The 23,263-nt window shown below is 38.4% G+C and overlaps 1 protein-coding gene across 2 annotated transcripts in view; it reads right to left on the bottom strand.

Annotated features, from left to right (window-relative positions):
* The window catches only part of LIPI (lipase I), a 49,411-nt gene extending 28,067 nt beyond the window's left edge, over window positions 1-21,344 (bottom strand). Inside the window, exons 1-5 of one of the 2 annotated variants that reach the window (XM_060172143.1) lie at window positions 21,182-21,344; window positions 14,324-14,371; window positions 10,691-11,085; window positions 6,949-7,057; window positions 4,902-5,003 (exon numbers count right to left, since the gene is read on the bottom strand). In XM_060172143.1, the coding sequence (XP_060028126.1) occupies window positions 4,902-5,003; window positions 6,949-7,057; window positions 10,691-11,085; window positions 14,324-14,371; window positions 21,182-21,290 (763 nt within the window). In that variant the 5' untranslated portion in view covers window positions 21,291-21,344. Of the gene's footprint in view, window positions 1-4,901; window positions 5,004-6,948; window positions 7,058-10,690; window positions 11,086-14,323; window positions 14,375-21,181 lie in introns of both variants that reach the window. The other variant, XM_060172142.1, reaches the window with a different exon arrangement.
* Between the last annotated feature and the right edge of the window lie 1,919 nt (window positions 21,345-23,263).

Consider the following 23,263-nt stretch of genomic DNA (forward strand, 5'->3'; position numbering starts at 1 on the left):
GGGTTTGTAATTTATGAGTCAAGATATATAGGGAAATATGGGGCAGGAAGACAGTATGGAGAGTCCTTAAACAAATAACATTGGAATTACCTTACAACCCAGTCTAAGGCACTACCTTAAGAACAGACAAACACTTATCCAAAAGAACATGTTCACAGGTGCATCATTCACAGCAGCCAAAGAGTAGAAGCAGCCTAAAGCCCCATCAACAGGTGATTGGCTAAAGAAGACATAGGATATATATTCCTTGGGATACCACTCTGCAATCAAAAAAGATGATATTGTGTCCTTTGGGATAAAAAGGATGCACCTGGAGGATGCTTAGAGATGAATGACATCTATGGGATGGTTTCACTCATATGTTGAATTTAGAGAACTGATATGCATGAACTTCCAAAAGGAAGAAAAAAAGAAAAAAAAAAACAGAAGCAAGGAGCTGTTTCTTAAACTTGTGAGAATTATGGTGGCTATCTTTGAGGGATGGGTGCATCTTGACACAGAACTTTGGTGGTGGGTGTGGAATTATACCCTGTAATCCTACAACAGTGTAACCCACTATAATCACAAATTTAAAGACATCAGATTTTCAGCTATAATTTCTAAATGAATGTTATTTGTCTACTGGTCTTTGAAATCTCAAAGCATAGTCAGCTCACTAAGATAAATAATTCAACTTTGTCCACAGGAAAAGCTGAAGGAGTCTTTCAATCCATTCTTATAAGTGAAAGTAACCATTTCACCAGTCAGCAGCTCCATTCTGGATTTAGCACCAGTTTCCCAAGTACAGTGATTTCTAGGCCCAGCTCTAGAAACTAGATTTTGAGTTCAGGTCATTTGCAAGGGAATGACTGACCATGGACTTTGAGGGGAAGAATTAGCAATAAACAGCATCAAGAAAATGAGGGTCAATGTTAAAGTTATCAGAGAAGACATTTGAAATCTCCCAAAGAGATGAAAAGATTTCAAGTTAGGTACTAAAAGAAATCATTAAAGGAGGTATTTGAGGCTAGCAATAACACTGGTGGGAAGATGAGAGAGATTGGGGGGAGAGATTGAGAGAGAGAGAGAGATTGAGATTGAGAGAGAGAGAGAGATTGAGATTGAGAGAGCGAGAGAGAGAAAAGCATATATGAACTGGGAGAAAGCCTAAGCTCCTCAAATAAAGAAAGGACTACAAAAGCTGAAAAAGGTCAAGAGACTGTCTCACTTAATAATGGAATTTTTTATCACTACCAGGCCACCCCATCACGTGGGCCCTAGTAAGGGAATCCATGGACTTCCCCATAGATGTTATGGGCCTAGACCTATAATAGACCGTTCTCTCCACCATCACTGGCCAGTTCCATCAGGAATGTCATCACAAGCCCTTCTGAGGGCCTCTCCAGGACCTTGCCCTCACGATAAGTAGCAATGGTCGGGACAGCCCCACTTTCCAAAGGAACTTAGAAGTTACACAGGCTGCTGTGTTAAATATGAATAGATATGGGCCCTAGGTCAGATTGATATGATAAACAATTCATTGTATTTATATATTTTCTTCAAGTTTGAAAGCTACTATCTGCCCTAATCCAGACTTCCTAGTTCTATTGTTAACTCTGACACCATCTTCCCAGACAGTATTTGTAGTCCACCTGCATGTTAGCCATCTAGCGCAAACAAAAATAACTACAGTCATGGGCCCCTAGGAACATATGTAATGTTGTTGTGGCGGTCTGGTGTCGGGCTGCACCGCGGAGAAGAGAGTGGATGTCCAGAGCAAAGGGGTACACAAATCTTTATTATAGGATGGGGGGGGTTGGTTCAGACCACGTGGGGCCAGCCGGCAATGGCCGTCCCCACTACCTGACCACGGGGGGAGAGAAGGGGGTGAGATCTGAGACAGGGGAGCTGAGAGCCCAGAGAGAGCGAAGGGGGGGTGAGGGGGCTTTTTATTGGGCGACAGCCAGGGGTGACGTGTGGGGCCAGGATTGGATGAAGGGGGCACTGCTAGGATTTCGCAGGGCATAGAAAAACCTGGGGGCGGAGACTGCATCAGAATAACTCCTAAGCAACATCTCCTCCTATCCCTTTATATCTAAATGGACACAGTAAAGAAAAATGGAATGGAGCAGGCTTAAATATTTTTAAGGAATGACGTGCTCAGGTAGGAAGATGTAGGACTTTCTGTGGAGGAGGGAAGGCTTAAATGGTTGCTGCCCACAGAGACAAAAAATGGCCCCCTCAGGCCTTCCCTTGGCAGCACACTGGTTCTTGTTACTTGCTTACATGTTTCTCCATGTTTGTGCCAGTTTCTTTTTTAGAAATGCCTGTATGATATAGGTTTCTGTTCACCCCACACCCCTGATACTGTGGTCATTTAGTTAAAAAGAAAAGGGGAATTGTTGTATGCTTTACATTGGGTTGTTCTAACTCTCCCCCTGCCAAAAAAATTGGTTCAGTCCTGCTAGTTTCGCGGGCCACTTGTCCCCGCCCCAAGGAACCCCGAGAGAGAATTCCAGAGTACCAGAGTTCGAGAGTTCTTGGTGCCGCCGTGGGGGAAAGAGGCAGCAGAGTTTTGTTTGGTGATTAGTTTGTCTTAGTTTATAAATCATTGATCCTAAATAAAGAAATACAGCTTCCCTGCCCAGCTGTATGTCTCTGGTCGTCTCTGTTATCCACCCGTGAAGCTAGCCCGGCCAGCAGGAGCCTCCGAATTTTAACAGCAATGTAAGATAGATGTTTTAGCTTCTTCCCACTTCAGTCTTCTCTATTCCTACCTTTTGGTTTATTCAAAATTTTGTACTGCTTTAATATCTTCTTAGCTTTCAGTCACCAAGGTGCAGATGCTACTATGAAATCCCAGGGCAGAGGACCTCACCAATGTGTCTAGGAACCTCTCCAGAGCCCTACCAGGGAAAGATAGAAACAGGCTAGGGGTACGGATCAATCTGCCAACATCTATATCCAGAGGAACAGATATTACAAGAGCCAAAAAGCCCATCTTCTGCACCCCATAAAGAATTTTGGCCCTTGGGGCAGCCAGAGTTTCACAACTGGTGAAGCAGTGCTGCAGGTGTCTCTCAGTTTCTCTCTGTGTGTCTCCTCCTTCCCCTCAATTTCTGGCTATTTCTATTCAATAAATAAATAAATATTTTTAAAAATAAAAAAAGAAGAATTTTGATCTATATTCCAAGAGGGGGAGAAATATCATGGGAAGATGACCAGAGGGCTCAGAAACGGAATTCTATCAGGACCTTGAGAGAGAAAGGGGGTGGGGGGAAGACACTCAGAAGTAGCAATAAGTGTAGGTGTGACTTAGAAAGGAATTGAAGGGAGAACCACAGAAAAAAAGGGAGAATACATATACATATATTAGTCAACCCATATCTGAGGTCTTGGGAGAACAATTGCAGTTTCCAGTGGAAGGAGTGGGAACACAGAGGTCTGGTGGAGCAAACTGTGTGGAATTATATGCCCGTTACCTTATAATTTTGTAAATCAGTATTAAACCACTAATAAAACACTTTAAAAAATTAAAAATGAGGGAGTCAGGCGGTAGCACAGAGGGTTAAGTGCAGGTGGTGCTAAGCAGAAGGACCGGCAGAAGGATCCCGGTTCGAGCCCCCGGCTCCCCACCTGCAGGGGAGTCGCTTCACAGGCGGTGAAGCAGGTCTGCAAATGTCTGTCTTTCTCTCCTCTTCTCTGTCTTCCCCTCCTCTCTCCATTTCTCTTTGTCCTATCCAACAACGATGACATCAATAACAACAATAACTACAACAATAAAACAACAAGGGCAATAAATAAATATTTTTAAAAAATTAAAAAGAAAAGAAAAGCATCTGTGAGATTTGATCATGATGACAGATATACTAGCCTTTCTTCACATTCCATTATCTGCTTAGCATATGGAATATACAGATAAACAGAGTCTTCTACATACCAACCCCAATAACGTTAAAGAACTGTAACATTTGCTTATATCTGAATGACTGCAACATGGAGTTCCAAGGCTACGGGATTCACATTTGGAACTATCATTGTCTCCACCTGCCATTGAAGAAGAATAATTCAAGACTTTTTTTTTTTTTTTTTACCTCCAGGGTTTTTACTGGGGCTCAGTGCCTGCACCATAAATCCACTGCATCTGGAGGGTATCTTTTCCCCATGTCGTTGTTGTTGGATAGGACAGAGAGAAATGGAGAGAGGCGGGGAAGACAGAGAGGGGGAGAGAAAGAGAGACACCTGCAGACCCGCTTCACCACCTGTGAAGTGACTCCCCTGCAGGTGGAGAGCTGGGGTATCCAACTGAGATCCTTCCGCTGGTCCCTGCGCTTCCTGCCATGTGCATTTCATCTGCTGCGCTACCACTGGGCCCCCACAGGAAGATTTCTTAAGAACAGAGGGAAGACAAAGCTATTTTTTACTTGCAAGCAGCCCTTGATTGAGGTGTGACACTGACCTTCTAGCAGACGGAAGGGGCTGGGCAGCTCATCCCTTTGGTTTCAGAAAGTGTGGGCAGACGGTGCTATTTGATAAACTTTTTATTGTTAACTCTAATATATACATGTGAAAAAAGAATATAAAGCATAAAGCTTTAATTACTAATTATTAATTATTATTTCACCAACAGTCACTGCCACAATCTTGTCAAGAAATATCTTACAAGCCTCCAGTAGGCACTTAGCAATACCCAGCTCCTCTCTCAAAACAACTATCTTTTTCTTACTAACATCATTTATTTCTTTGCTACTTTTCCCTTCTACGAATGCCTCCTCCCTGGAATGTTCTAGTGTAAATTTTCCATTTTTTTAAATAAATACTATTTATGCTTATATCTCATTTTAATATGTGACTTCTTTCAATTGTTAATATGTTTTTATATCAATTAAAAATTCACTTCTTATTTCCAGTAACACCATTACCATTGACATCAGAATGAATGATATCCACAAACTTTGCATCGGTGTAATCTAATCTGTCCATAGATGGTTTTCCAGAAAATTTTGGCCCAGCAGGGTCAAGACCTGAAATTTAAAGAGGAATTATTAATCTATTAATCAAATTCTACTAATATACCTACAAGATTATCTCCTTTATTATTACACTATAAGTATAAAAGGCTATACTTTTACCTTAAACATGTCTAACATTGTAATACACAATAAGTGAAATTAAGGACCAAGGAGATAAGTCAGCATTCGAGCCCAGTTCTTGCCTGTCGGTCTAGATTCACTCCTTGGCAACACTACTCTCTCTCCTCCTGTGTTTCTCTTTTTTTTTTTCTATCTCTCTCTCTCAAATATACAAAACAAGTAAATAGTAATTAAAATTGGATGCATGGCAAGTACTATAATTCCTCACCTTAAATTAACTCTGGGCAAACCTACCCTAAATCAAAAATATCAAATATCGTAAGTCAGAACTTCATTGAACACAATTAAATTAACAAACAATAGCTTAGATTGATTTTTTTTGGGGGGAAAAAAAGATTCATATTTATTTGAACTGATATGCCATTTAGGAGAGAGGGGGTGTCAGGAATAAAAGCAGTACGTTCTGGTATGCTATAAAATGTAGGTATGCTAAAAAATTCATGAGAATTCAAGATGTGATTCTTCTTTTTCATGCATAAACATCGACTTTCTTTCCTTTATGGGGGGGTAATGGTTTACAGTCAACAGTTAAAATGGTTTGTACATGTGTAACATTTCTCAGTTTTCCATTCTAACCTCCACCATCAGTTCCAGAACACACCCCCCTCCCACCAGAGTCCTTTACTTTGGTGCAATACACCAAACTTAATCGACCTTAAATGGCTTCGGAACAATTAACTCAGCCTGTAGTTAGACAACATCATAGGACACAAAAACTAGGTCATAAAAATTTGGTGCATATTTCATGTAATTTATTGAAAACTGTACTTAAAGTAAAAAGCTCAATGACTGTTTTTCTCTCCAGGATTATTGCTGGGATTCTGTGCCCGCACTCATCCATTGCTCCTGGAGGCCATTTTCCCCATTTTATTGAACAGGACAGAGAGAATTTGAGAGAGGAGTGGGAGGTAGAAGGGGAGAGAGGAAGATAGACACCTGCAGACCTGCTTCACCTCTTATGAAGCGTCCTCCTTGCAGGTGGGGAGCAGGAGGCTCAAATCCAGATCATTATTCTGGTTCTTGTGCTTAATAGTACTATGGGTGGGTGCTTAACTAGGTTCACCTGGACCCAAAACAGTCATCTTTAAAAAGGAGTATTTTGCAGACACCTTTCACAGGGAGATGAGATATTGTGCCCATGTGCCAACAACTATACTATAAACCACTAAGCTCTCAATAAATTAGTGTAAAAAAGAGGCGTTTATCATGCTAGTTCTAAAATTGCCACTATTCTTACAGGGAAGCTTCAAAGTTCATAGCAGCATTATCTAGTCACAGACCTTTTGGATGGGTTAACCTATTTATGAAACTATGAGATGAGATGGGATCCAGAAACCCCCAAGCTTGAATGCAACTACTATTTCTCTCTTCTGTCATTCAAGAATTTGTAAATGGATTGAAATACACTAAAACTTGTAAAAATAAAATGCACAGTTATGTCCTTAGTTAATGCATGAATGAGTCTTACTTTTAGTGATGAAGATATTAAAATTTAAAGTTTCCTCTGAGTTATTATAACACTGTGTTCATAAAATTCACATTAGACTGCACAGACTTATCTTTTTCTTCACATTTCTCCATTTCTATACTGGTAATGTAAGCTCTCTTAAGGGCTAAACAGGACTTTACAGTCTCACTAAAACAAAGACTTGCATGCAAATGGAATATAGAAAGAGATAAATGCATATAATTTCAATTATTTAATTATTTTACCTATTGAATTATTTTTCTTCTGCATCTCATGTTAAATTTTAAATAGAGGAATCTTCATTGTTCAAAGTTATACTAAAAATCACTTCCATCGAAAATATCTTACCTGTTATTCTTCCAAGTTGACCTTGAAATAGCTTTCCAACAAATCCACTAATATGAGCCCCTAGGCTCACACCTATGAAATGAAAATTATCAAGAGAGGCTCCATGCTTCTGCAATTGAAGATACAATGTTAGTTTTTTTTATTTGTTTGTTTGTTTGTTTGTTTATTAGCTTAATAATATAAAAACTTGTATTTTGGGAGCCAGGCGGTGGCGCAGTGGGTTAAGCTCACATGGGTGAAGTGTAAGAGCCTGGAGTAAGGATCCCAGTTTCAGCCCCCGGCTCCCCATCTGCAGGGGGGCCCTTCATAAGCAGTGAAGCAGGTCTGCAGGTGTCTGTCTTTCTCTCCCCCTCTCTGTCTTCCCCTCCTCTCTCCATTTCTCTCTGTCCCATCCAATGACGACGACAGCAATAACAACAATAATAATAACAACAACAATAATCAAGGGCAACAAAAGGGGAAAAAATAAGATTTTTTTTAAAGCGTCTATTTTATGGATCAGTGTTCTCAGATTCATTACATTTTCTGATCTGATCTATTTCTGGGAGACATGTAATAGATGTTTTAATTTCAAAAGAACTATATCTTTGTGCAGCTTCCCCACAATTGTAGTGGTTTGTTTTCTTTTAGTTTTGAAGAATTCCTCTAGACCTTTCCTAACAATTTTTAAACTTTAATCTTTTCAGTATATAGACTACTATACACAAACTGATTTAGTTCATCAAAAATTATTTAATCATAGTTTGATCAGTGCCTAATTTGTGTTTGTTCCCTTGATAAGCACTTTAAAGATCTCATAGTTAATGTTAACAGTAACCCTATAAGTTATTTAGTTTCAAATTACTGCCTGAAGCTGTCATTGGCACATACTAGTTGCTAAACAAATGACTCAAAAAAGACTTAACCCAAAATAGTATACTTCTTACTAGTAGGGGGAAATATCCATTTCAAGCCCTGCTCTGTTCACCTCCAAAATTGAAATTAATTTTCCTCTCTGTTCTATCTGATCACATCATGTTAAAAACTCTATGAAAGAAGAAACACATGAACCCTCACTTCAGACATGATAAAATGAAACACATAAGTTTTCCCAGAACAGTAGCTGAACAATGCTGGAGTCGAGTCTTTTGAAGCTGAGTTCTGAGTGTCTCTCAGAGTAACAGGGATGGGACTGGGAGGGGCATGAAGAGTTCAAATGAAGGCATATTTCTTCTCGCACAAGCTCAGCAAGCAGATGCCATTCCTGAATATACTGTCATGCATCCACTGACTTGTAGGAAGACATAGAAAATTTACATCTCTACTTTGTTCATGAGAAAGCAGACTTGTGTTTTCCAAATATAGAAACCATTTTCTACAAAGTTCTTTAGAGTAATATCCTAAAACATGAAGAAATTTTACTCCAAGTATTAGAACTACTGAACTTTTCATCTTAATATGAAGCCTAGCAAGCAAAGGCACTAGTAGAAACATCTTTAATCGTATACATTTTCCTAAATTTCTTTAACTTTCATATTTCTCACACCCAAAGGTGCAAGATCATTAGGGAAAAGACCACTGCTATAAGGGGGGAAAAATCGACTATGTAGTATATGGACTGCCAGCAAGAACAAGAGAATCAGATATTTTCTTCTTCTAGAGGCAGATTTTGGTTAGGGCTAAAGATGTAAAAAAAAAAAAATGACAGCTGATTTAATGATTATTCCTTTGTCATTCATTAAGTAATGTTATGTAGTAATTAACTTTAATACTAGCTGATTAATCTCTTAAATTTAAATAAAATAATACTTCCATAGTTAAATAAACCAGAATCTAAAATTTCATTATCCTATATCTTTGAAAACATTCTTGGAATTTAATTGGACCGTTGAGTTTTGTTGTACTAAACTGAGGTGCTGATGAAACGAACTGCTTACGCAGAACAGATCCAAGAAGCACTAGTTGGTTAGGAGCCAACCTGGAGACTGAGAAGACAGAATAATGACTATGCAAGAAACTCAGGCCTGAGACTGTGGAGTCACTTACTATTAGGTGAATGCCAAGCAAAACCACGATGAGATACCACACCACACCAGCGAGAACAACCTACGTAAAACAGCTTGCTTGGAATTCATAAAGATGGTGGGGAGTAGGGGCCCGGCGGTGGCACACTTGGTTGACTGCATGTGTGAAAGTGCACATGGACTACAGTTCAAGCCCCCAGTCCTCACCTGCGAGGGGGCGGGGAGCTTCACAACTGGTGAAGCAGGTCTGCAGGTGTCTCTCCGTCTTTCTCCCTTGCTATCTTCCTTATCCGTCTTGATTTCTCTGTCTTTATCCAATAAATAAATAGAATATTTTTTAAAAAGATACTAGGGAGAGTACAGAGAAAGAAGAAATCTGATACACTGTTGAAAGAAATGAAAACTGGCAGAGTCTCCGGAAAATGGGATGGGTATTACTTTTAAAAATAGATGTAGAAACGTCGTGTATCACAACACCTCTTCTAGCATTTATCCAAATATCAAGAACATATGCACTCTGTTGATGGTAGAATTATTTGCCATAGTCAAAATGTGAAATCAACCTAAATCTCACTCCCAAATGACAGGATAAAGAAACTGCGGGTGGGTCCCAAACAGTTCACTTAGCTAAGTGCTTGCTGTGTCAGGTACCCTGGCCGGGATCTGCCTCACCTCCACTGGAGAAATAAGTTACAGTGCTATAGTCTATTTCCCCCTTGATTTCTTTCTCTCTGATAACGTCTGCCTAGTGTCACTAGTGAATTCCCAGCAATAGAAAGAAAAGAAGAAAAAGGGGTGGGGGGGGGAGGAAGGAAGGAAGGAGATGGAATATACGCTCAATATAATATACTGACCATATAAAGAGGACGCTTCACGAGAAGTAAACAAACTAGAAATGGGACTGAATATATATGTGTGTGTTTGTGTGTGTGTGGTGTGTGTGTGTGTGGTGTGTGCATTAGATATTCTCAATATATACTTAATTAAATGTTCCATAAAATACTTCTCTGAAAATAAAATAGAAATTTATGCTGTGGGAATAAAAATCAATGCAACTCAAGGTGATTTTGTCAGGTAAAATAAGTAGGGCGTGAAAGATCATTGTCAGATAGTTTCTTGTGTAGGAGATAAATCACTAAAGCAGATGAAATGGTGACAAAAAAAACAACCTAAAATAACTCTTAAAGGAGGTGAAAACCATAATGATATCAGAAAAAAATGGAGGTAGAACGTAGCAGAAACAGGAGATTTTTTTTTTTTTAATGCTGGTACCAGGTCTCAGGTGATGGGTGCTGTGTTTTTTTTGTTTGTTTGTTTCAATTTTACCAGGGGTAGTGCTTCACAGTTTGGTGCTCATGCATCATTTTTCATCTTCCCATGATAGGTGTCTGCAGAAGATACCCACCCCCAATTTTAAGAAGTATAGTGAGTCATAAAACACAAACGTGTGAAAGTACACCCTTAACAACATCCAGCAACATTAAGCCTGTAAAAGATAAATTTTTAAAGAGCATACAAGTAAACCTGACTTTTAGAAGTCAAAATAAAACTTCTTATATAAGAGACAGAATTATCCATTTAAACCAGGTAAAAAGATAACGACATATATCATCAAAGAGGTAATTCTAATGGTTATGAGGATTAAAAACACATGTTACTATTTTTTTGGCAGTGCACCACACACTGTATGTTACCTGACATACATTTTTATGTGTATAATATACAAAACTCAGACTTACCAAAAGATTGTGAATGCACTTACTCAGAAGTAGAGCTACTTTTTTCGTGTTTTTGACTGCTCTGTTATAAATAAGAGTGGTAGCTCCCCGGTTCCAGTCTACTACGATTATATTAATATCATCTTGATTCAACAAAATCCTTAAAAAATTCTTTAGCCAAGAAGGAGTGGAGCCCATTGGCCTGTATCCGTGAATAAGCCAAACTGTCTTCTTATTTATATCGAAATTCATGTTAAGTGAGCTATTCTGTTCAAGCAGTGATTCAGCACAGTTGAGGTTCTTTCTTGTGTACAGCATCAGAAACATCTCTATCCGGGGGTTAAACAAATCTTTGAAGGAATCCTTTACACTGAGTTGAGAGAATTCAAGGCATGGTCTATTACTCGCCTTTTTTTCTTCAAATAAAGAAAAGGAAAAAAAAAAAGACTGTCAAGTTGAATACTGGAATAATATTTGATTCAATTCCTCTAGTATTGTAAAGATCAGAATTAAACTTGGAGGATGGAAAAGATTTCGATTCCTTATCGTGTCAACATAATTTTCTGAGCAAATATAACACTGAAGGTAAGTCTTTGGATATATAGAAAAGACTCTTTGAATGTGAAATAATAAAACTAGAAATAGAACTGATTAAAAATTAAAAACTCTTTTATCTGTACAAAGTAGTAATGCATTACTAAAATAACTGGCATTGCTAATAGAAAAGTGTTATTAACATCAAGAAAAGTGGGTAAATTGATTACAAACTTAAAGAAATGCAGATAGTCATACATGAATACAAATGATTAGAAAAAAATATATCTCACCTGACCAGTGGTCAAATCAATAGAAATTCAAGCACTAAGGTATCATCTTCTGGGGGCGGACCTGGTGAAGAGGACAAGTGTGCAAGGACCCAGTTTGAGTTCTCACTGACCCCCACCTTCAGGGGAGAAAGCTTTACTAGCAGTGAAGCAGGTGTCTCTCTCTTTCCTTCAACATTCATAAAATTAAGAATTTTATTAAAGATAATCACCGGGGCTAAATACAGTCACAAAAGTTTTAGCAAGTTTGGTTTTTTTATTTTAAAGATTTATTAATGTGCACCTGGGAACTGGATCATGCTTGCAAGACCTGTTGTACACCTCTCATATGGTTGATTACCTTAAAATACTGTCTTCAGCCATACTATCCATCTCTATATATTACCTATCTGCCTACCCAGCCGCACATTCATTGTTAGGGATGTAGGGCAGAATAACTATGCTGAATCAAAAGTAGTAGGGGGTCCTAGCAGTCATGCACCCAGTACAGTGGACATGTTACAATGTGCAAGGACCCAGGTTCAAGGCCCAGGTTCCTCACCTGCAGGAGGTTGAAACTTCATAAGCACTGAAGCAGTGCCACAAGTGTCTCTCTTTCTCTTTCTCTCTCTCTCTCTCTCTACTTCTCCTTTCCCTCTCAATTTCTCTCTGTATCTATCTAAAGTTGGGTAAAATAAAAAAATATTTTTTGAAAAAAATACTGGGGCCAGAGAAATAATTTCCTAGGATAGTGCTTTGTTTTGTCCTGTGTGCAACCAGGTTCAGGCCTGGCACCCACCGCACTGAATAAAGGTTGGATCTGTGGCCCCTTCCACTTTTTCCCTTTGCTACTCTCTGTCTCTGTTGCTAAAAAAAATATGCAATTGTCGCTGCTAAGCAAATGACTACTTTTTATTGTTTATAGATTTCTTCAGAATTGTGTGTTGCTTTCAACATGAGCATGTCATCTTTAAGCAGATTTTAATGGGACTGCATGTTTCTATTGCTTCAGAAATGTCGACTTGGTAAGAATACTCTGGAAACTAATTCATCAAAATGTATACTGATTTCATGTGCTGACAAGGTGACTCTGTAGGGAGAAGACAGTTCGTTCTAGACTTGCCTTCACTCTCTTGTGAAGTCAGTAAATGATTTTTTTGCAATTAAAAACTGTTAGTATGCAATGTCTAAGTATTCTACTTCCAGAATTTGATCATAAGAAAGTAGTGCCAACATAAAAAGGAATGCACGCATAGTATTTTAACACTGGCAAACAAGGGATCTACATGCCCAGGATTAATGGGGTGATTAAGTAAAATTTATGTTTTTATACAGCATGTGCCATATACTGTGTAAAGATAGATATTTATAAATAAGCATAATATACTGCATATATATGAAACTATGATGTATGGCATAAATATATGATCAATCCATAATACTATCATTACAGTGATGGAGATCAGAAAGTGTTGTATGTGATGTCACAATTCTTCTTCTTCTTCTAGCGTTTGCCCTTCTTCCGTAGCCAGTCAACAGCGTCAGGTTGAGCCTGATGTAAAGTTTCGAGACCTCCTTTGAATCTGGAGAGGTGGCAGTCGTTGACTATGTGGGTCAGAGTCTGTCTGGAGCCGCAGGGGCAGTTCGGGTCGTCTCTGGCTCCCCAGCGATGGAATATAGCGGCGCACCGGCCATGGCCTGTTCGATAGCGATGGAGGAGGGCCCGATCATAACGTGCCAGGTCAAAGCCGGGTTGATGCTCGCAGGGGTCTGTGATGAGGTGTTTGTTCTTGACCTCGGCTGACTGCCAGCTCTGTTTCCAAGAGACTGGAACAGAGAAGTTCAGTGTAGGCGTAGGGGACCAAATTGGGTGACGAGACGTCAAGCGTTGGACAGGGTGGGCGAAGATCTCCGCGTATATTGGCAGGTCCGGTCGAGCGTAGACGTGGGAAATGAACTTAGATGATGCCGCATCCCGACGAATATCTGGCGGGGCGATGTTGCTAAGAACTGGCAGCCATGGAACCAGGGTGGAACGGATGGTTCCATGTCACAATGATTTAGAAGAAGAAAAAATAAAGACCGCAATGACCTGTTTAATGCCTAGGGTCATCGATGCTTTGGCAAGTTTGAATGTCACAGTTTAAGTATTCCAAGTACTAGGAAATCCAGAGGAGAAGATGATGAAGAGCTTGAACTTCAGTTCATTACGGTCCTTCACAGCACACAGGGTGAAAGGGACGTGTGCTGTGTGTTGTGTGCGCCTCTGAGCTGGGCTCTGGGAAGCTTAGGTACTTAAACGCACCCAAACTGCTGTTTCACTTTAACTCAAGGCACATTGTACCTGGTTCTAGAACGAGTAAGTCAGAAGAATCTACCCAGTGAAAATACAGAAAAGAAATTTCTCAAAACAGCCAACGGGACACTCTAATTATTCTCACACATAGTTAATAGTAGGAAACTACAACACACTCCTTCAGTGCAAGGATCTCACGGCACAGAAACAAAACCAGAAATCCTTTAAGAGATAAGTCGGTTGAAGTAGAGAATGTGGTTATCTGAAATTAGTTTTCCTCATTCTAAAAGAAATATAATTGTAAAATGAAATATTCACTATAGATGCCAAAACAAACAGGTAGGTCACAATACAGCACAAGTAAATGATGATATTAAAATTATAAAAGGAAACAACTATGGGACAGACAAGTGATTTAAATGAAAAATCATCAGTGTTGCTTGAGGTGGGGGAGCATTAGTAGTTACAAGAATTAAGGAAATATTTTCATCCTAGCTTTGCAAACTGGAAAACTTACCACAATCTAGATGATGGTATTTGGTTAATTAGACTCACCAAGAAGGTTCCTGGACACTGGTGTAGCTTTTGATGAAAGAGAAAAATCTGCTGAAATAACAAGACAAAAATTCAGGGTTAAAAAGAGAAGATTTAAACATTGATGGCTTCAGATTTGCCTTCTAAAACAATACTTTAAACAAGTGCAATGAATGAAACTTAGGAGTGGAAGCATTTTTTTTAATGACATTAAGATAACAAATCCTTTATTCACTTGAGCTAGTTTACTCCAGACCATCATATGTGAGAGAGTGTGGTTCTTATAACTGAACTCTAATTTCATCAGGACCCAAACAGAGAAGAGGGGGAAAAAACAAATAAACAAAAAGACACTCAGAAGTAGTGTAACTTTGAAAGGAAGAGGAGGCAGGGTCATAGGAAAAATAGGGGTGAATATACATAAATACATAAATACAGACAGTTATAGAAAAATACTAGTCAGCCCCTATCTGTGACCTTGGGAGAACCACTGCAGTTTCCAATGGAGGAAATGAGGACACAGACCTCTGGTGGTGAGAAAGGTGTGGAGCTTATAATTTTGTGAATCAATATTAAATCACTAATTTTAAAAAGGAATATACCTTTTTTAGTTTTATTTCATGTATAAAACCATTCATCTGCTTGACACTATTCATACAAAGACAAGTTAGTATGTCTAACAAGCTGGTTAAAATAAATAGCTGTAGGCAAAGCTTGAAAATCTTTGAAGGCTAGTAGCAGAAAACAAAATTAAAGGTGAAAATAGAATTAATGTGCATCAGTAAAAGCACATTTAGAAAATACACAACTAGGGAGTCGGGCAGTAGCTCACTGGGTTAAGCGTAGGTGGCACAAAGCACAAGGACCGGCATAAGGATCCTGGTTCGAGCCCCCGGATCCCCACCTGCAGGGGAGTCACTTCACAGGCGGCAGTGAAGCAGATCTGCAGGGGTCTGTCTTTCTCTCCTCCTCTCTGTCCTCCTCTCCTCTCTCAATTTCTCTCTGTCCTATCCAATAATGGCATCAATGACAACAACAATAAAACAATAAGGGCAACCAAAGGGAAAATAAATAAATATAAAAAATTTTAAAAATTAAGAAAAAGAAAATACACAACATATCATATAAAAAACATGATCATCAGTATTCTCAGCTGTGCAAATAATTGGGAAAGAGTTGAAATGAACCTTACTGAGAGGGCCTTGGTTCATCACAGTGAAAAAGGACATAAGTTGCAGGCGAGAGTGTTCTCGACTATTTCTATACTGTACTATACTGTACACCGCTAACCCCCAAAACAGTAACTCAGAGAAAAATGGGAACAAAGATGGTGAACATTGCCAATGGTGCCCAAACCTGAGAACATAAAAGTGGTTCAAATTGAAGTGTTCACAACTACTAGACAGTTCCTCTTGTTTTTTGGAATACAGAAGACAGAGTCACATGAATTGACAATTAAGGCATGATCAATCATTACTTCATAAATAAATGACAGATGAGAGGTGGGGAGGGTCAGGTGCCCTGTGTAATCTCATAACTGTACAAGTCATCATTCAATCTCCAATAAAAATGTGGAAAAATGGAAGTTTTCAAGTTGTCACATAACATGCCAATTATTCTGTCCTAAGAGCACTGAAGTCTAGAGACTGGGGAATTGTTCACATTGTTAGCTTAGTCCTTTGGCCCTTCCCCTAGTTAAAGAAGAGAACTTAGCCAACCAAATGTTATAGCTTCCCTGTGGACAGTGGTCAAGTGCTTTCCCCTTTACTAAAATGTCTAATGGCATTTTTGTTACTCACTTAACTCAAGGAGAATTTATGGAATTGAGGTGAGGGGCTGGTTCCCTATGCCCAGACATTATACAAGCAAAATAGCTCTCTCATATGTCTTTTGAACAGAAATTCCCATGCATGGGGAATCTAAAAGAAGATGTAGGCAATGATTGGTGAAGTTTGTTCAAACTGCATTTTTAAAGGCATTGTGCAGAGGAATCTGATGCAGAATTGTGTATGTCACACATGAAGCCCTATGCCTAGAAATTCTGAAAGAACTGCAAAGATAATGCAGGAGAGAAAACAAAGGATTATTCTAATTTACATTGCCTTATCAACAGACAAAATTCTGTACGCTGTTGGCTTTGCATTTCACAAAACAGTGTGACTGTATTGTATCTCTCACTTTCATTTAAATGCGAGGAAACAAATTCAGGGTGGTTATCTGACTTGCCTGGAGAAACAGACCACCATGATTTGAACTCGGGTCTTTGGATTGTCTTGTGTTAAAGGGACATTGAGTTATCAAAGAAATACATCATCATATGTGTGGGTTAAAGACTAGAAATTAACTGACACAAGTTTGTGAAGAGGTCACACACCAAACGTCCTAATTCTGAATAAGCAAGACCACAATGACCTGAGGCAGGAAATTTATCAACTATTAAGACTCACAAAGTATTTAAGTGCTAACTTCCATTTCCCAGAAGATTAAGTGAACAATATAGATGGAAAAAAAAGATACCCTAGAAAATGCCAATATAAGAGACATTTTTTTGTCCTTAATAACCAATATAGTGATTTTTTTAAATTTATTTATTGGAGGATTAATGGTTTACAGTCAACAGTAAAATATAATAGTTTGTGCATGCATAACATTTCCCAGTTTTCCACATAACAATTCAACCCCCCACTAGGTCCTCCTCTGCCATCATGTTCCAGGACCTGAACCCTCTCCCAGACCCACTCCAGAATTTTTTACTTTGGCACAATACACCAACTCCAGTCCAAGTTCTGCTTTGTGTTTTCCCTTCTGATCTTGTTTTTTCAACTTCTGCCTGTGAGTGAGATCATCCCATATTCATCCTTCTGTTTCTGACTTATCTCACTTAACGTGATTCCTTCAAGCTTCATCCAGGATGGGGTAAAGATGACTTCACCATTTTTAATAGCTGAGTAGTATTCCATTGTGTATATAGACCACAACTAGCTCAGCTACTCGTCTGTTGTTGGACACCTGGATTTCTTTCAGGTTTTGGCTATTACAAATTTTGCTGCTATGAACATAGGTGTACACAGATCTTTTTGGATGCTTGTGTTTGGTTCGTTGGGTTATATCCCCAGAAGAGGAATTGCAGGATCATAGGGTAGGTCCATTTCTAGCTTTCTGAGTTCTCCAGACTTCTCTCCATAGGGGTTGGACCAATTTACATTCCCACCAGCAGTGCAGGAGGGATCCTTTGTCCCGACGCCTCTTATAGGGGACATTTTGTCTGGTTCATTTTACTTTTTAATATCCCTAATGTAATGGTATAGAATTCTCCACAGAGAAATCACAATACTCCACACCAAGTCAGGTGGGTGAGTATGAATTTTATTTAAACCTTCTCGGCTGAGGGTCCAGTCCAGGGAAAACTCACACAGAAGCTACCCAAGGACTGAATGCCTAAGCAGTCACAAGCATCTTTTTTATACTTTTGGCAGCATACGCCAGCATTGCTTACATACAATATTTTTCACCGGTTGCGGGACTTGACTCATTTACCTGAAATCTAATGACTGGGGGCCTTTTAGGCTTGCACCACATCTCAGTACAAAAACATCTTGTTTTCCCAGAAACAAACATCCTACCTTACTGAAAGCAGCAGAGTTTACAGAAGCGGAAAGTTAGTATTATTCCCACTCTGGGCCTGGCTAATTTTTAACCGTTCTATTGTTCTCGTGCCTGACTTACCATCCGGGTTGGTCTCTGAACTATGCCAGCAATTTCTTGATTACACCTGTACCCAGTTTTCCCTTGAATATATCTACATCCATTTTTAACCCTCATACTAAAAATGCATACTGTAACCCCACTATATATATGATGTGTAACATCTCAATCCAAGAACCCAATCTTTTTTTTTTTTTTTTCTGACCACTAATAAGTTCTTCCTTATGGTGCTACAAGGGATGGAACCTGGAGACTCCAGAGCACCAGGTATGCAAGTCTTTAATCAAGTCTCTCAGCAGTTTCTGATTGCTCTAGATTTCACTTCCCTCTAGGGTCTAGTACTCAGTCTGATTCTTTCATCAACTCACAAAATCTTAAGTTTTTCTGTTTTTCTGTAACAACTGCAAATCCCAAATTCTTTCATCTTAACTTTGTTTAACAGAAAATGATAAAAATGAGGTTTTTTTTTTAATTTGGCAGTTATCTGATTTACTGATAGAAATAAGCTACTAGTCACATCAGAAATATTTTTATGTGGTTTAGAGGAAAGCAGTAATTGATTTGCTGAGGCAGTGGGCTCAACATCCCTACTAATCAGGGTTCTACAAATTATCACACTGATATTATTCCAAGTGTGGTCCTTATTCCATGGGCGCCATCTAAGAATTTATTAAAACTGAAAAATATTGGGTTTTACCTTTAATCTATGGATACAAATTTGCATTTTAGTGATTTCCAGGTGTTTGGGTCATGTATTGTAACTTCTTTCCCTTAGGAAAAAATGACTCCGGGGGCTGGAAGGTTTATTAAGCGCATGTGGTAAGCACACATGGCGCCAAGAGCAAGGACCAGTTTAAGGATCCTGGTTTGAGCCCCCCACTCCCCACCTGCAGAGGGGTCACCTCCCAAGCAGTGGGGAGTATTAGCAGGTCTGCAGGTGTCTATCTTTCTTTCCCTCACTCTGTCTTCCCCTCCTTTCTCAATTACTCTCTGCCCTGTCCAACTACAATGACAGCAATGACAACAATAAAAATAACAAGAGCCACAAAATGGCAACAATGGTAAACTTCAGGAGCAGTGGATTCATAGTGCAGGCACTGAGCCCCAGCAATAACCCTGGAGGCAAAAAAAAAAAAAAAAGAAGAAGAAGAAAGAAAGAAGAAAGAAAAAGAAGAAAATGACTCTTTTTTTTTAATTCTATTGCCTTCAATTGTTAAATTACAAAGATGGATGAATGTACCTTTAACATTGTCCCAGGTCAATAACACACAGGACTTGGGAAAACTGACCTGTGCACCAAATTTGGCTGGCAATCTAAGAAAATTATTATCAAAAAATAGTAATGTTTTGTGACATGTAAAAATCACAATAACTTTAAAGTTCTATGCTCAAAATGGTATTTTTATTCAACAGCCGCACAGGTTTGTTAATGAATTGTCCACAGCTTTATTCTATGTTGGAAGAAGTGAATAGCTGCAGCAGACACCACATGAACCTCGAATAATAAAATGTTGCCATGAATCAGAAGCCCCACTAAAAATATGTACGCATAAACCTAAATACCTAAGCATATAAATATATTGGCCCATATTAGGTTGTTGGAAAAGTTATGACATGTTTTTTCTATGCAAAAAAGAATCATGATTTTTCTAACGACCCAATAGCCTAGCCCACCAGTAAAATGTATTTATTTATACCCCTGAAAAGTCCCCTGAAATGTAATAAAATGTGCTTGTTAGGTGGGAACTCAAGGAAAATGAGAGACAGCGTAAGAGTTTTAGTCTATATAAATAAGAACATGCTTAGTAGTTATATATGAGCTTTCCCAATAAAATTTGGAGCAACTGCCTAAGAATCAATACCACTATCCCAGAAAGTCTGCCAATTAATTTCATAGCATAAACTAAATTTTAAAAAGGCTATGGACTATAATATGAAGCAAGGGTTAGAGACATAGACTCCATAATTATCTCACTTTTTAATTAAAGTATCAGCTTTACATAAAACATAAAATAGTTATCAAAAATATCCAAAGTATAGATGATGACTCATAGTTATTTTCTGTATTTGAATGTAAAAAACTCAAACACTTCCAGAATTTATGATTTCCCTTCAAAATCCAAGAAAAAATCAACAATAAACAATTTGATTTTCTAGGTAACATTTTAAAATTATTCAAGTATATGATTAATAATTTTTTAAATTTCAAAGATAATGATAGGCCTTTGCAAAATTCCCACAACAACCTATTTACTGTGAATTTTAACTTAGTTATTTTTTATATTGTCATGAAGTAGAACAAGTAGTCTTACCACAAAATACCAAATGATATTACTAAAATTAGTAAATTGTATTACTATGAAACAATAAAGGAGGCAGATAAATTCTACTTTACCATAAACCAGTCTAGATTTTTCTTATGCTTTAGCATCACAGGGGGGGAAAAAAAGCACACAGTGTATGTATGTTTTCTTTTTATAATTTGCCTATGGAAGAAATATCCTCAAAAGTAAGGCTATTTGAACAACTGAAATGAAAGCAAGATCAATTTCACTATAGTCAGCTCATTCGAATATTCTGATATTTCAGTCATCTAGTTGCCGTTTCTCCTAAAAGCTTTTCTAGTTGGTCATTATCTTGAGATTAAATAAAATAGAGAATCAGCACATTCTAAGCACACATGTACACTAATACACACATTCATAATTATACCCACAGCAATCTAATTTATTTATATATTTGCACTCAAACCTTTGTGTATTTTCTTATGCTCCAGTGTCATAGTGTGACTTTATTATTCGTGTATTTTTATTGAGGAAAGGTTTTATAAGACTACTGTTGTCACAGAGAAACAATTTCCTACCTCCCCCTTAATAGGTGTCAGCACACTAGTTCCATTATTAATGTAATAACTCTCTATCAAAGGGTGCTAGACCCTCAACCTCATAAAAGCAAGCAAAAAACTCTCCCGTGCTTCCCCTTTTCAGTCCTTAGAACTGCTGAAAATGACTATGATTAAATAATGTTTCACCCTGCATTTTTCCTTGCTGTACTTCTTAAATCCCACGTATAAGTGAAATTATCCAGTATCCGTCCTCATTCTGGTTTTATTCTAAAATACAGATCTTTAGACATGAATTTTAAGATAAGTCAAATTGTCCAGAAGTATCTTACCAGATCTTGCCCAGCACATCAAACAGAGGAAAATGTATGCTCTCATTTGGACTCTGATGAAAGTAAAATAAGTACTCAGATTCCCCGCAAGAGAAATTCTGAAGTTCATTAACTTTTCTCTTCCGTAAAAATGTAACAGTCTGGTAGCTTTTAATGTCAAAGATCTCCAAACTTTTGCTCCTCCCTGTTGAAAAAAAGGTGAGACAGTTTGCTTTCTTACATCTAGCTTGTGGTTGTAAGGCTTTTAAAGTCAAAGACCATAGCACAAGTTCAATTGAAGGGAAAGAAAAAGATAATTATGTCATTCTTTATTTCTCTTAACCTCAACATGTCAGATGTGGTGAAGGAAAATATACTTGTTGAAAACCTAGTGCAAATATAATGTTAGAAAATGCTAGAAATGAAAAGAGTCAGAAAAAGTTGTGGTTTTATGTTGACTTAGATTACGAACTACATTTTTCTTATACACTATAAGATCAATAATGAAATTTATATTCATCAAACTGTCAAGTATAAAATATAGTCTTCTTATGGTTATGCCATTTTTTGCAAACCCAACTCAGTGACTATTTTAGAATTTCAAGTCTCCGCCTGTCTCTTGTGTTCTGTAATGTGAAAATAAAAAAGTTTTTATTTTCATATGACAATTTGAATGATTATAGACTTTCTTTTGAGTTGTTTACTTAACTGTCCCTTTGTATTTTTCTTCAGGCAGTGGTCTTTTTTAGTAAGTAAAGAAAATAGAAAATTGTGTTTTCAAATATTATTTTTTTCTTTTATCATTTAATTGTGGGGTTAGAGTTTAACAGTACAGTTGTTAACTTATTATTATTTATTTGAAAAATGCAAGTCTATAGATTTCCAAAGACACAGTAACAACAAAAGTATTGAATTGATAGCAGAGACCGGTAGGAACTAGTTGTGCTCTGGGGAGCTGTTCTACAAGGTCCTGAACAAAAAGGGTTATTCATTAAAAGGGGGGAAAAAAACATTTATCACTCTGAAGTCAGGGACATAGCACAACAGGTTTGAGCACAGAATTTGCAAGCCTGAGGTCTCAAGATGCCAAGATTAATCCTACAGAAAAATGAGGCCCTGGTTTCTCATAAAAAATACTTTCTATGGGTCCTGAAACCGGTGGCACTTGGAATGTTCCTACTCATGACCACAGAATGTGAGCTAAGACCTACAGGGATGGAAAGGTTACACAGGCTCCTAATCTGGATATAGGCCCCAGATCAAATCAATGGGACTTAAAATCAACAACATTAATCTACTTTTCCCATATTTGGGGGCCACTCTCTCCCTTGATCCAGCTTCCCAGCTCTTTTTGCCAGCCATGACATCATCTCCCCAGACAATAACTTAGGTCCTCCTGCATATCAGATGTCAGGATTAGGCAAAAACTAATAAAGTCATGGGCCCTTTGCAATATACCTGAAATAAGACCTATTAGCTATTTCCAAAATGGAGACTCCACCTCTTCATCTGCACTTTTCCAGCCTTTAGGTTCATGATTAGTCAACAATTTGTTTGGCTTTATATATTTTTTAAATTTTTAAAAAAATTTTTTTAAAAATATTTATTTTATTTATTCCCTTTTGTTGCCCTTGTTGTTTTATTGTTGTAGTTATTATTGTTGTTGTCGTTGTTGGATAGGACAGAGAGAAATGGAGAGAGGAGGGGAAGACAGAGAGGAGGAGAGAAAGATAGACACCTGCAGACCTGCTTCACCGCCTGTGAAGCGACTCCCCTGCAGGTGGGGAGCCGGGGTTCGAACCGGGATCCTTATGCCGGTCCTTGTGCTTTGTGCCACCTGCGCTTAACCCGCTGCGCTACAGCCCGACTCCCTTGGCTTTATATTTTAACTCTTTTTCAGCCACCAGGTTCCAGATGCTACCATGATGCCAACCAGACTTCCCTGGATAGACAACCCCACCAATATGTCCTAGAACCTCGCTTCCCCAGAACCCCACCCCACTAGGGAAAGAGAGACAGACTGGGAGTATGGATCGACCTTCCAATGTCCATGTTCAGTGGGGAAGCAATTCCAGAAGCCACCTTCTGCATCCCATAATGACC

The sequence above is a fragment of the Erinaceus europaeus genome, chromosome 14, assembly GCF_950295315.1.
Source record: "Erinaceus europaeus chromosome 14, mEriEur2.1, whole genome shotgun sequence".
NCBI classification, from domain to species: Eukaryota; Metazoa; Chordata; class Mammalia; order Eulipotyphla; family Erinaceidae; genus Erinaceus; species Erinaceus europaeus.